The following is a 17,358-nucleotide window of genomic DNA, read 5'->3' as shown; positions in this document are numbered from 1 at the left end:
TACTGGCTAACTCACCTATGTATTCCATCTTTTCCTTCTTAATTATTTTAGTTGCATTCTGTTTGTTTTTAAAAGCTTCCCAATCCTCTAACTTCTGAGTAATTTTTGCTCTATGCCCTCTCTTTGGTTTTTATGTTGTTTTTGATTTCCCTTATCAGCCACGGTTTTGTCACCTTACATTTGGAATACTACTTCCTCTTTGTGATGTGTCTTTTGCATGCCACTGTATATATCCTGTGCCTTCCGAATTGCTTCCAGAAATTCCTCCCATTGCTGCTCTGTTTTCATCCCTGCCCACGTTCTTTTCAAATCTATTTTGACCATTTTTTCTCTCATGCCTCTGTAATTCTCTTTATTCCACATCGGACTTTAGCTTCTCCTTCTCTAATGTCAGGGTGAATTTGATCATATTAAGATCACTTCCCCTGAGGGTTCTTTGAACTTAAGTGACCTAATTAATTCCGCTTCATTAAAACACCCAATCCAGAATAGCTGATCCCCAAGTGGACTCAACCACCAACAGCTCTAAAAAAGCATCTTGTAGGCATTCTAGGAACTCCTGCTCTTGAGACCAACACCATCTTAATTCTCCTAGTCACCTGCATGACAATCCCCCATGACTATTGTAACATTGCCCTTTTGGCACACATTTTCTATCTCCCACTGTAATTTGTGGCCCACATACTTACTACTGTTTGGAGGTCTCTATACAAGTCCCATCAGGGATTTTTTATTACATTTGCTGTTCCTTAATTCTACCCACAGATGCTGCACATTCCAACTCTATGCCACGTCTTTTCACAATTCTATTTAATATTTTACCAACAGATCCACACAACACCACTACCAGCTTGTTCTTGGCTTGTTCTTTCAAGAAGCATATAAGTATCTGGGAAACGAGAGGACCTGCAGATGCTAGAAATCTAGAGAACTACACACAAAGTGCTGGAGGACCTCAGCATGTCAGGCAGAATCTATGGATGGGAATTAACATTTCAGGCCAAGACCCTTCATTGGGACTCTTGATACCCACGTGTCTGGAATATCAACAAGCAAAGAAAATAGAAAGTAGTGTGAAATTGTGAAAACCTTTGACAAAATTTAGTTCAAGGCTTAAAAAAACCCTGCCAAACAGAGCTCAATAGTTAACAAATACAACAAAGGCAATAAACACTTTCATCAATACCGAAATTAGCTTTTTTATATGAAAATATCTTTGTCCCATTTCAATCAGTAAAATTTACAAAGATAAATAAGAACTTTAGAAAAGTTTAGAAAAGTCTATTTACACTCAAACCCACTTAGATTAACACTACCTTGGATAGAAGGAGGAAGAGAAATAACACACGTGAAAAAAAAAATCACAACAGTCAATAGATAAAACCTTCCCCAACACACACATGTTCCTCGACCAGTGGAGCACCTCACCACAGGTATTGTTTGTGTCATCAGTCAGACAACCGAAAGATTTTCTCTGTCAATCAGCTTCCAAATGTTGCTACTCAGTCATTCGTTGCCATGCCCCGCTGCTGATTCCCTTCTCCTCGACATCTTCAGTCTGCAGGAAGTTCAAGGGAAACCTCTTCACCCACAGAGTGGTGACTAGAACCTATCCCACAGGGAGAGCGAGAGATGAACAACAGGGGAGGGTTTAAAAGGACTGTTGTGGAACTGAATCACTGGCAGGGTCCAGCCGGCCTGAGTTGACTCTCTACTGTACACTAAATGTGTTATAAATTCACTAAGTACCATAGAGAGTGTTTAAAATAGGACTGATTTATTGGTCTCTTATCCAGAATATTAAACTTCAGTCCCATTAAAGGTGAATGTGCAGCAGAAGAAACTCCTCCCATGCCCAGTGACCAGGGTGCAGAACTGCGTGTGGTGAGCAGCAGCAATAATTGCAGAGTTCAGCACTGACAGTCACGCTCGAAATTGCATTCAGCAATGGTGATGGATAAATATGCAGCATGCAGCTTATTGAAAATTTCTCCCAGTGTGACCCTGGTATTGTATTACAAGGTTAGATGACTGAGTCAATCCCTTCCCACAGTCTGAGCAGGAGAACGACCTTTCCCCAGAGTGAACTCGCTGATGTTCCTTCAGATTAGATGACTGAGTGAATCCATTCCCACAGTCTGAGGAGGTAAACGGACTGTCCCCATGGTGGACTTGCTGATGTACCTTAAGTTGAGATGACAAAGTGAATCCTTTCCCACAGTCTGAGCAGGTTAATGGCCACACCCTAGTGTGAACTGACTGGTGTGTTTGTAGCCCGGATGACTGAGTGAATCCTTTCCCACAAACTGAGCAGGTGAACGGCCTCTCTCCAGTGTGAACTCTCTGATGTACCTTCAGTTTAGATGACTGAATGAACCTCTTCCCACAGTCTGAGCAGGTGAACGGCCTCTCTCCAGTGTGAACTCTCTGATGATCCTTCAGATTAGATGACTTAGTGAATCCCTTCCCACAGTCTGAGCAGGTGAATGGCCTCTCTCCAGTGTGAACTGACTGGTGTGTCAGTAGGGAAGATGACAGAATGAATCCCTTCCCACACACTAAGCAGGTGAATGGCCTTTCCCCAGTGTGAACTCGCTGATGTACCTTCAGTTGGGATGAGCAAGTGAATCCCTTCCCACAGTCTGAGCAGGTGAACAGCCACTCCCCAGTGTGAATTCGCTGATGTACCTTCAGATGAGATGACTGAGTGAATCCCTTCCCGCAGTCTGAGCAGGTGAATGGCCTCTCTCCAGTGTGAACTCGCTGATGTACCTTCAGTTGGGATGAGCAAGTGAATCCCTTCCCACAGTCTGAGCAGGTGAACGGCCTCTCCCCAGTGTGAACTCGCTGATGTACCTTAAGTCGAGATGACTGAGTGAATCCTTTCCCGCAGTCTGAGCAGGTGAATGGCCTCTCTCCAGTGTGAACTCGCTGATGTACCTTCAGTTCAGATGACGATCTGAATCCCTGCCCACAGTCTGCGCAGGTGAATGGCCACTCCCCAGTGTGAACTGACTTGTGTACCAGTAGGTCGGATGACCGAGTGAATCCCCTCCCGCAGTCTGAGCAAGTGAACAACCTCTCTCCAGTGTGAACTTGCTGATGTACCTTCAGTTGAGATGACCAAGTGAATCCCTTCCCACAGTCTGAGCATGTGAATGGTCGCTCCCTGGTGTGAACTCGCGGGTGAGCCATTAGGTCAGATGACTGAGCGAATTCTTCCCCAGAAATTCAGCAGATGAACAGCCTCTGCCCAGTGTGATCTGACTGGTGTGTCGACAGGTGGGAAGACCGACTGAATCCCTTCTCACACACAGAAGAGGTGAATGGCCTTGTCCCAGTGCAAACTTGCTTATGTACCTTCAGTTGAAATGACTGACTGAATTGATTCCCACTGTCTGAGCAAGATGAACGGGTTCCCCCCCCGTGTAAAATGACGAGCATGTCAGTCGGTCAGATGATTGAGTGAATCCCTCCCCACATCTGAGCAGGAAGGATGATTGAGTGAATCCCTTGCTCCACTTCATAAATATCTGGACAGAGACAGCAAAACTGGCGTGTTGGGTTCAAGATTCCCATAGACAAATTCCTTGTCGTGTTTAACCTGTAAAAAGATTTACAAAATCCATCAGTGGGTGAAGGACAACATTTCAGATGAGATCACTTGAGTTGTCAAGGTGTGATCTGACATCACACTGTTACAGTGAAGTTCAACCCAAGTTGGAGACAGAAATCATCTTCTAACTGCGCACAGTGCTGGTATCTGGAATGACCATCAAATTCTCTGATGGTCTTCCTATCTCTATAAGAATGGGGCATTTCTGTCATCTCCAATCTGTGACCTGGCTCAGTTTGACTCTCTCCATTGGTATTATTCCCTGTTCTCAGTGAGCTTCATGGGTGTCTGGCCCCACAGTAATTGAAACACTCTCACACAAATAGCTGGCAGTGCATTCCACACACCCACCACTCTCTGTGTAAAAAAACTTACCACTGACATCCCCTTGGTATCTATTTCCAAGCAGCTTACAACTATGCCCCCTCGTGTTAGCCATTTCAGCCCTGGGGAAAAACCTCTAGCTATCCACACGATCAATGCCCCTTATCATCTTATACACCTGAAAAAGGCTCTAAACATAAACAAGGAAATTATACATTGCTTTGAGGATTTGTTAGAAGTATACAAAATTATGAGGGTATAGATAGGGTAAATGCAAGCAGGCTTTTTCCACTGAGGTTGGGTGGGATGACAACCAGAGGTCATGGGTAAGTGGGAAAGGTGAAAATTTAACGGGAACATGTGGAAAAGCTCTTTGTTGAAATGGTCGTGAGAGTGTGGAATGAGATGCCAGCACAAGTGGTGAATATGAGCTCGGTTTCACCATTTAAAAGAAGTTTGATAGGTACCTGGATGGTGGGGGTATGGAGGGCGATGGTCCCGGTGCAGGTAGTTGCATTAGACAGCTTAAATGTTTTTTCGGCATTGACTAACAGTCTTAGGCATTTAGAGGAACAAAATATCCAGGGCATCAATATCTCTTGAAAACCAAGGTTCCCTGCGCCAGTTACCTTTCAACTTTTAATTTGGCAGGCCCATACAAATGCTACACCCTCAAAATTTCACTTCTGAAGTCCTCCCAAATACCAAGTATTCCTTGGCCAAAAAACAGCCTATCCCAAACCACACTTGTCAGATCCTTTGATACCATCCAATTTAGAATCTCAACCTGTGATCCAGACCTCTCTTTTTCCATATTTGCTTTGAATCTCATGGCATTATGATCAATAATTTCTGTCACCAGCCCTGGATCATTTCCTAACAGCTTATTGCACATTTCTACATCGAGAATTCTACAAACTGATTAAGGGCACATTTGACAAACTCAAAACCATCTAGTCCTTTTACAGTATGGGAGTCCCAGTCAAAATATAGAAAGTTAAAATAACTTACTGAATCAACCTTTGTTTCTTGGCATGGTCTGCGAACTCTCTACAAATTTGTTCCTTTCAATCCCTCAGACTGTTGGGTGCAACCAAATCCCAATGATGGCTACAATATCATAATTCCCTGTCCTGAGCTCATCTGGCTTTCCTATGATGCTTCTTGCATTATGATATATTCAGCTCAGCACATTCATCGCACCATGCTCAGCCATTTGATTGCTGACCCTGTCTGAGGTCTGAACAACATCTGACTGGTGTCAAGAAAACAACCTCTCCCTCATTGTCACAAAAACAAAGGAGCTGATTGTGGACGACAGGAGGACTGGAGACAGGGTAACTCTTACTGACATCAATGGATCTGGGGTTGAGAGGGTGAACAGCTTTAAATTCCTCGGCATAAACATCACCGAGGATCTCACATGGCTGTGTTTTGAAAAGAGCACAGCAACACCTCTTTCACATCAGATGGTTGAAGAAGTCTGGGATTGGGCCCCAAATCCTGAGAACCTTCTAAAGGGATACAGTTGAGAGCATCCTGACTGGCTGCATCACTGCCTGGTATGGGAACTGGACTTCCCTTAATCGTAGGACCCTGCAGAGAGTGGTGCGGACAGCCCAGCGAATCTGTAAATGTGAACTTCCCACTATTCAGAACTTTTACAGAGACAGGGGTGTAAAAAGGGCCCGAAGGATATTGGGGACCCAATTCACCACAACCACAAACTGTTCCTGCTGCTACCATCCAGGAAACAGTACCACAGCAAAAGGACCAACAAGCTCCGGGACATCATCTTCCACCAGGCCATCAGTCTGATTAATTCATGCTGATACAATTGCATTTCTATGTTATATTGAATGTCCTATGAAAAAACTATTTATTATAAATGACTCTAAATTACACATTTAGACGGAGACATAACGTAAAGATTTCTACTCATCATGTATATGAAGGATGTATGTAATAAAGTCAATTGAATTCACCCTCTCCACTATCTGTTCTGTCATTCTGGCTCCCATTCCTCCTACAACTATTTTAACCACATCACCCCTCCTCCCCCCCCACTAACACTAGCAAGGCTAACCACTAGGGTATTAGTCCCCTCTCGTTCTGTTCCCCTAACTAACGAATCCGCTGTCCTCTCTTTGAAATTTTTCTGCCAGGTAATCTCCCCAAAAGCTTCAAAAGTGGTCTACCTGTTGTTGTGTGGGATAGCAACAAGAGTACTCTGCAATGGCTATTTAACCTCATTCCGCTTCCTGACTCTCACCCAGTTTCCTGTGTCCTGCACCTTGGGTGCAACTCACCTCTCTTCATGTCATATTTATCACCCCCTCCAACTCCTGGATGATCTGGAATTCATTCATTTCAAGTTCCAACTCCTTAAAGTACAGGGTTACAAGCTGCAGCTGGATGCACATCTTGTAGGTGAGGGCATCAGGGACACTGGAGGTTTCCCCACCTTCCCACCAATGTCCCCTCTAATTTTTAAATGACAAGCGTATACATAAATCTTGTACTGTGCATTTTTTTACCCAGTGACAACATGTGCACAGTGAATTTTATATAGAGAGGTATTCATTTTAACAGCTAGCAAATCACTGTCGATAGGAACTTTGATATCCTCTGTGTTTGATCGACTTCACCTGCTCTCTCACACAAACTATGCAGCAGGCCTGTAACCGGTGATGAGGTATTTTCTCACCAGAGCTTTTGCACATTGTCCATCTGTAGTTTGCTTGCTAAATTACTCTTTAAAAAGTCAGATGTCCAAATATCACTCCACTTCTTCCCACTTGTGAATTCTCCAGCAACTTTTGTATCACCACAATACACACAGGTAACACTAGTTTCTGTATTGGACATAAATATTTCCCCTGAATCCTCCTGAGGAATTGAGGATATGTTAAAAAAATCATTTCGAACCTGTGCAACCTCTGGCTAAAAGAATAATTGGGACTGAACAGGAATGTTGAACTGAAGTAAACTGTCATCAGCAGTTAGCTAAGACAGGCTCATTACCAGTTCTCTGCGGCTTGCAGAGAGACAGACTGAGAGATGATAACATTATACATTGTACCCTCATTAGTTGATAACATTGTACATTGTACCGTCGTTTGAGTAAAGGGAGTAAAGGGAGGAGGACTCACTGATAAGGACAGGAATGAACATCTGTCTGTAACTAAGTCAGAGCCTTGCAAAGGGAACAACGGATAAGGACTGGATGGTACATCCATCTGTAACTAAAACCTTGATTTAATGAACTCTCTTATCTAATTAGTTAAGTTTTGCACCAACAGACATGGTGGCTGTACCAGTTCAAATAACATCTTCCAACAGTAAGGTATGGGGCTTACTATGTATAAATACATGGCTGTAACCTGACTAACTCATTCCACTTGTCAGATGGTGGCAGTGCTTACGTGCCTTCCCTTTGACAACTGGGTCTCAAACTCCTGCAGGAGAATGCACAATAAACTGTGGTGACGATAAGAAGCTGGTCTCTCAAGTTTTACTCAGATTTAACTTCAACATTTGGCGTCACAAACAGGATCCCAGTATAGGTACTGCCAAGCAGACTGTGGTGGGATATTACCTCACGAGAACAAGCAGTAAATTTGATATGGAAAAAGAACTGTGGAAAGAAGTGGAAATTGTTGAAATGGGAATGGAAGGAAAAGGCAGATGTAAAGTGGAACAGTATATTATTAGCAAGTTGGAGGAATAATGCATGTGAAAAAGGGATAGAGGTATGCACTACAGAAGGAACGCCAAAGGTTGGGAGACGCTAAAAGCGGAGTGTAAATGGTGGATGGGCGCTGAAAACGAGAGCAGGAAAAACAACGTAAGCAAACCAAGGCTGGCCTACATAGGAGAGAAGGGCAGGAACGTCAGTCTAAAGTTCGAACTGACAGGGAAACAAGGGATCCCGGACCCATGTCTGGCATACCGACCCGGTTTGAGGACAGTGACCGTGATGAGGAGTGGGCACCCACCTTACCACTACCCCCACCTTACCAGGGGCCAAGTGTTCCCAGTGCCCCTGAACCCCAATCCTCCCAGTGCTCAGATACGGTGGCCGCTCAGGTAAAACAGCGGCATCAGGGAAGGGGAGGCACTCTATACCCTGAGATCCAGAAAGGGAATAACGAGGATTATTCCGAGATAGTGAGGGAAGAATCCAATAAAACCCCAGAGTTAATGGCTCCACAAAGACAATTTCCCACCCAAATGCTGCCCAAACCACGAGCAGGAGTGATTCAGTGATTCCTGTGTATGCACCCTGGAAGCTTTAAGAAATGATAATGATCATGAATCAGGCCCCACATAGGAAAGAAAGACCAGCACAGTTTGCTCAGTATGTCCGCAGTACTCTACAAATGCTTAAAGTGACCCCGCAAGATTTATTCGGTCTCTGCTGCATGATTCTGTCAGCTGATGAGGGGTGGAAATGGAAGGCAGAATTGGGATACCAAACCTATCAGGAGTTTCAGGCAGGAAACCATAATGAGAATGAACAGACAGACCAGATTACTCAAGCTTTGGAAAGGGCTCTCCAGCAACTCGTAAACATCACTAAAGTACAAGAATGGAAACCTCAGCCTGGGGAATCGGGACCAGACTATTGGGAGCGATTTGTGGCCTGCTAAGGCACTTTCACAGGAGACCAAGCCTTTAATGTGGGAATCCGTCCGCCCAGTTTAACGCCTTACTGCTCCAATGCTTACCAACTAAGTCAGCCAACATGATTAAAACCAATAATATGGATTGGCCTGACAATGACCGAAATCGAATGCGACGAGCTTTGACATATTATTGGGACCCGGCTTCCGAACCCGATCAACCCCGAAGGGAACTAATATTAAGGGTGATTACATTCAGTGGGAAGCAGGACGCAAGTGGTCTATATCTGGGGATCAGAAATGGGAACAAAAACCTACCAAGGGACAGATGGGGACAACAACCCGTTTAGAAATTGACAAGCAAGGATGCTTCCAACCATGAGTACCACCACTCAGAAAGAGCACAATGTGATAGTGACGGACGGTGAGATGGTTGTGCAGGACTCTTTTGAAGCAGCTGCCTCCACCCAGAAGGCTGAGCTCATTGCTCTGACTCGTGCCTGTATCCCAGCAACAGACTAATGTGCAAACGTTTACACAGACTCCCGTTATGCATTTGGAATTGTACATAACTATGAGCCAACTGACCAAAATTCTCCAAGCATTACATTCACAGTATATTACATTACATTATATTCACAGAACCTGTGCTATTATTGAAACAGAATGCTGCACCTATATCCCTGATAAGTCTAAAATTACATCCCTCTCCAAGCACACTGCCAAGGAAACTGACAGCATCAAGAGAGTAGGGCAGGATTTACACGGGTTCACCGAAGGGTCGAAATGGTGGTCTTCGAAGGCCTGTTTGGTAATATGTGGGGCGAGATATTGCATTATGGCCTAATAGTTGTACATATGATTGTTATAGTTACTGATGTACACTGCTTTTACCCACTGATAAGTCTGTGCTGTACTCAGTTGTGTTCTCTGTAAAGAATTACTACTTTGTTGATCATGTAATGATCAAATGGAGGGAGTGATAAAGTATGTAAGAGGCTTAACATTTCATTAAACAATAACAGCCTGTTTTTCTGAAAGAAACTGCTGATGATCAACAGATGTGCTGAGCCATATTTCTTCTTCAGGGTAGCTAGCTAGGATTTCAGGATGCTTATCTCCTTGTGCATTCATGCATAGAGATAGGAGAGCTTCAGTCTGTTCTGTGTGTATAAGCCATTATGACTATTTTGTAATTTGTCTTTAGGGGCTGTCATGTAGTAAATAACTTTGGCTCCAGCCTATCTCATGTGGGGGGTATCTGGACGGATATACCTGTGGTGTAAGGGGAATTGTTAGTCAGTTAATGGATTGGGCGGGAACAGTCATAGACTGTTCCTGTTTGAGTGACTAACTGAGTAAGCCCCGGGTGCTTGGAATAAAGAGTTTGTACTTATACAGTCTCTAAGTGACTTTATCCGGATTACACTTCCACAGAATGGGAGTGGTTTTAAAGGGCTGGGCTGGGCTGCTGGAAGCACATTATCAGACCTGAAATGATTGCAACTGGGTCTGACTGAGGCATAACTTCTTCTGGGCACATTCAGTCTCACTCCAACTATTTCCTACCTTCCTTTGTACAGCTATGTAATGTCTAAAGGACCAGTGTTTGAGTAAATGAGACTCACCAAACTTTCTCCTGACTGAATCACTGGAACCTCCGAGTCAGGTGGGTCCTCTCCAGTTGATGCTCTCAATCCTCGGACTGGTTCACTTGTTGCTGTTCCCTCATCTTCAGTCGTGGTTTGCTTCCAGTTGGGGTTTTTCTTCCAATAAATCTCTCACTGCAGATCTGACTTTAACATGAAAGATAATGAAGCACATTAACAATAAAATTGAGAACCAAACATTTCTGCTTCATGTTTCTAAGAACAAAACTCGCTGAAATTTAAACATTGAAAGTAAATATAATGATCTCAGTGAGCAATCTTTTATTGTCTCTCACGTGTCACAAAACGATATGGGATAAGAAGGAGCCATCATTCTGTCATGGTGAGACATAAGATACAGGTACAGAATTAGGTGATTCGATCCATCTGGTCTGCCCCAACACTCAACCATGGCTGAGTTTTATTCCAACACCATATTCCTACCTCCCTCCTGTAACACTGAAGCCACTCATCCTTTCCTCAGATTAGCAGTCATTGCTTCCAAAGGAACTCCAGAAACAAACATCTGATCCCAGACCAGAAATACTCGCTCAACACCTCAGAAGCCTGGGCAGCTCAGACCCTGGGTCCAATTTACCTGGATCAAAAACTGTGATATCCCAGGACTCAACCTCACAGAGTCATACAGCTGAATCTGCCACTCACCGATCCTGACAGACTCACACATCGTTCCCACATCTCACACTGGGTAGTGCAATCCGGGATTTCCCCACAACCAACGTCCAGCAGCTCGAAATTTCTGCTTCATTGCAGAAGGACGACCATCCAGCCCCATCTGTAGAAGTACTAACCAAAGTCAAAACCAAAACACCAACAGTTCCATATCCCTGGAAAGCTGATCACAGGATTATAGTCCAAGCACCAATTCTCCCAGTACTCTTTGCTGCCAGTAAAATGCTGCAGTGTGTCAGCCAGTCACAGTTCAATAACTAGCACTCCCACACCGATGCACAACAGAACCGGTACCTGATGACCCTCTGGCATTCCAGCTAACAAAAAACAATTCTGGAAATAACTCAGTGAGGCCGAAGGTGCATAAGAACACTTCACAATGAACAGAAAGGTTAGAAGAAAGGTTGGTGATATATAACATTGAAGTGGTGGGATACAGGGTGGACTGAGGTTGACCCAGGTTGCTGATATACACCATTGAAGCAGGAGTGGGGGGTGGGGGGTAAGGAGACGGGACAGAGTTTGAACAAGATGGGCAGAGATGAGCAGATGGAACCAGGTGAGAGAAGGGATCAAGGACAATCACTGATGGTCCTCCAGCAATACAGAGATACTGAATGAATAGCACATACCACTGCATAAAATATCCTAAAATGACAAAATTAGAACAAACAACAAGAACTTTGGCATATGCCCTTTGACCCTCACCAAATTTTTATCAACACAAGATAGAAAGTTTCCCATCTGGACACTTCACACTTTGCATGGTAACTACTCTGCCCGTGACTGCGAGGAATGGCAGAGAAATTTGGATAAGGGGTAGGCCATTTAGAACAGAGTTGAGGAAAAACATTTTCACCCAGAGAGTGGTGGATGTATGGAATCCTGTGCCCCAGAAGGCTGTGGAGGCTAAGTCTCTGGATGCTTTCAAGAAAGAGATGGATTGAGCTCTTAAAGATAGTGGAATCAAAGGTTGTGGGGATAAGGCAGGAACTGGATACTGATTGTGGATGATCAGCCATGATCACAGTGAATGGCGGTGCTGGCTCGAAGGGCCGAATGGCCTAGTCCTGCACCTGTTGTCAATTGGCTATTGGATACAGATCCGCACATCACAGAAACCATTCCCCGCCCCCCCCGCAGCCTTCCCAGATCCTCGGTAATGGAGGAAGCATCACCACCAAGCACACACCACGTGATCTTGCGTCACAACGCGGAGGGCGGGGCAGAGCTGCGGTAAACAACCTCACATGATCTGTTGGCGGAAGTTCCATTTCAATTCTGCGGAAATAGACAGCCTGGGCTCCTGGTTTGGATCATTCAATGCAGATTAAGTGAAGTCGACACATTATTGACGACGCAAACAACAGGAATTCTGCAGATGCTGGAAATTCAAACAACACACATAAAAGTTGCTGGTGAACGCAGCAGGCCAGGCAGCATCTCAAGACTGCACCTCTTCCTAGAGATGCTGCCTGGCCTGCTGCGTTCACCAGCAACTTTTATGTGCGATACATTATTGACGAGCCCAGATGACCGGGTACTAAATGAGTAATTGGCCCTCAGTTCGGGGCTCACGGCCAACATCAGATCTCCCTGCTCGGGATCGGTCTCTATACTCACCGATAGGAAAGTGGTATCTTCGGCCCGCAGATAGTGATTCCGACCCGGGAGGCGAGGATACAATTCCCGAATCCGCGGACGATCAGTTTCTGCACTGAGCGGAAAGGAAGCCCACCAAGACACTGTGGGCATGCGCGTAGTGAGTGTTACATCATCCGGAGGGCGGGTCCTCGGAAACAGACGCGCAGATGCTGCCCATCTGCGGTTAACGGGGCGGGGGGGTGGTGGTAAACGGGATCACGTGACCGGTGGGGTCTGCCACCCCAGACCGGGACTCCAGCTACCAACAACTCACCTAAGATGTATTCTATACTTTAATAACCCCAGCGAAGATATATCATCTGTCAACTCTACCAGTCCTCTCGTAATCTTATAAACGTCTATCAAGTCTCACCCCAGCCTGCGCCGCTCTGGAAAAAAACAACCCAAGTTTGTCCAACCTCCTGTTATAGTTTATGCCCTCTAATCCAGGCAGTGTCCTGGTAAACCTCTTCTGCGCCCTCTCCAAAGTCCCGACATCCTTCCGAGAATGGGGATGACCAGAGCTGTGTGAAACACTACAGATGTGGTCTAACTAGTTTTATAAAGCTGTGTTACGAACTGTAACGTTTTAGCAATGAACCAGCAGCAATAGAGTTCACAATGGAGTCTGGTTTTGATGTTAAAACTACTATCCTTACTAGTATCTACTTATAATGTAGTAACTTAATGAAATAAAGTTAACAGTGTTATGTGTATATATGTGTAAATATAACTCCCAAACTATCGAGCCTGAGGGAACAAAGCTTAGAGTCTTGAGATGGTAAAGTAGGAAAGTTCAGTAATCCACGGAATAAATGATGGGAGAGAGATATTTGTAATCCAGGGTGAAACGTACAGAAAAGGCCGTTACATCAAAATAACCATCGTCGAAGTTCTTATCCGTTGAATCCGTCCACATACGAGTTATCAGCGAGAGTGACTTGTCACAGGAATACCGTCTTCCAGGGGTTACCACACAACATACCCAGGCAAGGGTTAACACAAGTGGTGCCCCAAGATATTCCAAAATCCACTCTTATGGATATTATGAAGTGATAGCCACACATTCGTTGTGGTTCCGTGTACCGATGATCAACCCACTCTTGTTGGCACAGAAGAGTTCCAAGCCTCAGCTGCGACAAACTGAATCTATCAGCTTTTCCAGTCTCTCTCTCTCTTCAGACCGGCCGACTGCCTGTCTGCAGATCGCTCTCTCTGTCGTATGGTTAAATCCACAGTTAGCGCCGTCAGCCTGTGACTGACGTCATAGTCCCGCCTCCTCACTCCGGCGCTCTTAAAGACACAGTCACAGTCCGACCGCAGGCTCGCAACAGCCGCAACACAACTTCCCGACTTTTCAACTCAGTGCTTCAACTAATAAAGACAACCACGTCATTTGCCTTCTTAACCACCCGATCAATCTGTGCAGTCTCTTTCAGGACCGATGAACTTGGAGTCTAAGATCCCTCTGATCATCAACACTGTTCAGGGTTTTGCGTTTAACAGTGTACTGTCTCACACATTCGACCAACCGAGCTGCCAAGATGATCATCACTAATCAAATCTCACTGAGATTTCTCAGGTCCTGTTGAATTTATTACCAAGTGCACAAGTACGGGAAGGTACAGGTACAGAGAAACACTGACTTGTGGCAGCATCACAGGCAAGTACATTCAGATAACACACGGAACACAAATTATACGATTCTCTGACAGTAACAATCTATAAATATGATTTATGTCATTAACAATATATAAAATACAGTACATTCTGTCATGATCAAAATTAAAATGTGCAATAACAGACTTGGAAATGGTGAATTTGATCCCTGTCTCCATTCCTCCTGGAGTCCACAACCAGCTCCTTTGTTTTTGTGACATTGAGGGAGAGGTTGTTTTCTTGACACCACTGTGTCGGGGTGATGATTTCTTCTCTGTAGGCTGCCTCGTTATTATTTGAGATGAGACCAATCAGTGTAGTGTCGTCAGGGAATTTAATTAGCAGATTGGAGCTGTGGGTGATGACACAAATCATGGGTGCACAGAGAGTAAAGGAGGGGGCCAAGGAGACAACCCTGTAGGGTATGTGTGCTGAGGGTCAGAGAGACAGAGGTGAGGGGGCCCACTCTTACCACCTGCCGGCGATCTGACAGAAAGTCCAGGATCCAGCTACACAAGGCAGGGTGAGGGCCGAGGTTTCTAAGCTTCTTGTCGATACTTCACGCCTTCGTATGGCTACTGCTCTGCCCATGACTGCAAGGAACTGCAGGGAACTTTGGTCTCACATGGGAACATTAGAGAAACAAACCGCCCCTCCATGGACTCTTCCTACACTTCCCCTGCGTCGGAAAAGCAGGCCGGGTACTCAAAGATCCTCACAACCCGGACATTCTTGCTGCAAACCTGCTCCCCCATCAGGGAAGAGATACAAAAGCCTTAAAGCGCGTACCACCAGGCTCAAGGACGGCTTCCTGTCTGCGGTTATAAGCCAAATGAATGGTCTCCAGTCCGATAAAATGGACTCGACCTCACAATGTAACTCGACGTGACCCTGCACCATATGTCTATCTGCACTGCACTTTCTCTGCAGCCATAATGCTTTGTTACAGTTATTGTTTTGTCATATATCAGCTCAATGTACTGTTGTAATGTATTGATCTGTGTGGATGGTACGTCAGGCAAGATTTTCACTGTAGCTCAGTACGTGATAAGAATAAACAAATTCCCCATTTTAATTGTATGGAAATATTGACAGACTGAGCTTCTGCTTTGGAATGTCAGAGGAAAACTTTATTGAACTATTGTCATTTCTGAGGAATGCAAATAAATAGAAAAGGCTTCAATGTCGCATTACGATCTGCGGTAACTGGGATCAGGTGACCGGTGGTGGGTCTCCCATATCAATGATCAGAATCAGGTTTAATAGCACCGGCAAATGTCATGAAATTCGTTGTTTCTGCGGCAGCAGTAGAACCTAATTCATAACAATAGATTTTAACAATTGTGAATTACAATAATATACATATTAAATAGTTATATTATATAAGTAGTGCAAAACTAAAAATAAAAATGTAATGAAGTTTTTTAATTGAGTGGAAATTCTGGAGAAAAGCTTAACCAAACTGTACACATTTATGAGAAGTTCAGAAAAATAGAGAAGGCTAAATTCTCTAAATTCTATACAAGATAATAAGAGGAATAGATAGAGTGGATAGCCAGCGCCTCTTCCCCAGGGCACCACTGCTCAATACAAGAGGACATGGCTTTAAGGTAAGGGGTGGGAAGTTCAAGGAGGATATTAGAGGAAGGTTTTTTGCTCAGAAACTGATTGGTGCGTGGAATGCACTGCCTGAGTCAGTGGTGGAGGCAGATACACTAGTGAAGTTTAAGAGACTACTAGACAGGTATATGGAGGTATATGTAGGCCGAAGGGCCTGTACTGTGCTGTACTATTCTATGTAAATTCTCATATGAATGGCTCTGTATTAAATGTTTAACCATCATGGTGACTGAAGGCAGCTGCAGGTTCATGAGGGACTGTTACTGTCAGATTCCGCAGTTCTTGCGGCTGCTCATCGCACCCAGAACTAAACCCTGGTCACTGAGCATTGGAGGAGTCTGTTCTGCTGATGTTAGCCTTAAACTAGACTAGTGTTTAATATTCTGGATCTGTGAAAGATAAATCAATTCTCTATCAAATCCCGTGTCTCAGGTACTTCCTGTCTCTACCACACTCACAATGTACACTAAAGAGGCCACTCGGCCCATCTGGTCCCTGCCCATGTTTCTGTTCCATATCAGTATATCAAAATCTATCCCTGCCGTTCCCCCTCACTCTCCCTGTGATGACAGGTTGCAACTAGTCACCACTCCGTGGGATAGGAGATTTCCCTTGAATTTCATAGAATCATAGAAATCTACAGCACATTACAGACCCTTTGGCCCACAATGTTGTTCCAACCATGTAACTTACTCTAGAAACTGCCTAGAATTACCCTACCGCATAGGCCTCTATTTTCCTAATCTCCATGTACCTATCTAAGAGTCTCTTAAAAGACCATATTGTATCCGCCTCTACCACCATCGCTGGCAGTGCATTCCACACACACACTACTCTTTGTTTAAAAAACTTAGCTCTGACATCTCATCTGTACCTACTTCCAAGCAGCTTAAACCTGTGTCCCCTCGTGTTAGTCGCTTCAGCCCTGGGAAAAGCCTCTGGCTATCCACACGACCAATGCCTCCCATCATCCTATACATACCTGCATGAATTTCCTGCATGCTTCGCTCCACGTTGAGCTCACTGTGGTTTTAACATTCTTCAAAGCTCTGAACTAAGGTGGTTAAGCACCCTCTTCCCTGCTCTTTTCAAAGTTTTGTGTCATTTTCACTCACTTCAAAGGACTGTGCCTCAGACAGTTGGGTTGTTGCAATGCACCTCTGAAGTCTGACAGCAGACGAGCGAGTGAATCTTCGACAGTGCAGAGTCAGAAACCAACGAGTTGCCAGCCTGAGTCAGGGCTTTGGGGCTCCAGAAAGAGAATGGGCCTAGAGTTTACAAGGAGAAGGAGGGAGAAGAATCAGACCACAGGATGTGGCTACAAATGAAAGATCAGAAACATTTTGAAACTGTTTGATTGAAAAAAAAAGGTGGTTAATTTGTGCAAAATACTGGAGGAAATCAACAGATCAGGCCACAAACGTGGAGAGGAATAAATAGACAACGTTCAGGCCGAGCCCCTTCAGCATGCCTAGACTGTGTACTCCTCTGCTTAGTTGCTGCCTGAACTGCAGAGTTCCTCCAGCAT

The 17,358-nt window shown here is 44.6% G+C and overlaps 1 protein-coding gene across 3 annotated transcripts; it reads right to left on the bottom strand.

Moving 5' to 3' along the window:
- Positions 1 to 1,154: 1,154 nt before the first annotated feature.
- On the bottom strand, positions 1,155 to 13,736 carry LOC140206785 (uncharacterized). 3 transcript variants are annotated; one of them, XM_072275000.1, is made up of 3 exons: positions 12,531 to 13,736; positions 10,194 to 10,361; positions 1,155 to 3,604 (listed from the first exon to the last, which is right to left on the bottom strand). In XM_072275000.1, exon 3 carries the CDS (start codon positions 3,193 to 3,195, stop codon positions 1,978 to 1,980), a length of 1,218 nt encoding a protein of 405 aa, XP_072131101.1. In that variant the 5' UTR covers positions 3,196 to 3,604; positions 10,194 to 10,361; positions 12,531 to 13,736; the 3' UTR covers positions 1,155 to 1,977. The 3 variants fall into 3 exon arrangements, with proteins under 3 accessions (XP_072131101.1, XP_072131102.1, XP_072131103.1); XM_072275001.1 differs by having other exon boundaries at positions 10,194 to 10,357; XM_072275002.1 differs by lacking the exon at positions 12,531 to 13,736 and adding an exon at positions 10,881 to 12,030.
- Between the last annotated feature and the right edge of the window lie 3,622 nt (positions 13,737 to 17,358).

Source organism: Mobula birostris, chromosome 13, assembly GCF_030028105.1.
Source record: "Mobula birostris isolate sMobBir1 chromosome 13, sMobBir1.hap1, whole genome shotgun sequence".
NCBI classification, from domain to species: domain Eukaryota; kingdom Metazoa; phylum Chordata; class Chondrichthyes; order Myliobatiformes; family Myliobatidae; genus Mobula; species Mobula birostris.
Note: the sequence above shows the minus strand (reverse complement) of the source record. Positions and strands in the feature narration are given on the sequence as shown.

Bases quoted from the DNA above. Each gene is read 5' to 3' on its own strand.
- LOC140206785 (XM_072275000.1), bottom strand. From the start codon at position 3,195: ATGGCTCACCCGCGAGTTCACACCAGGGAGCGACCATTCACATGCTCA.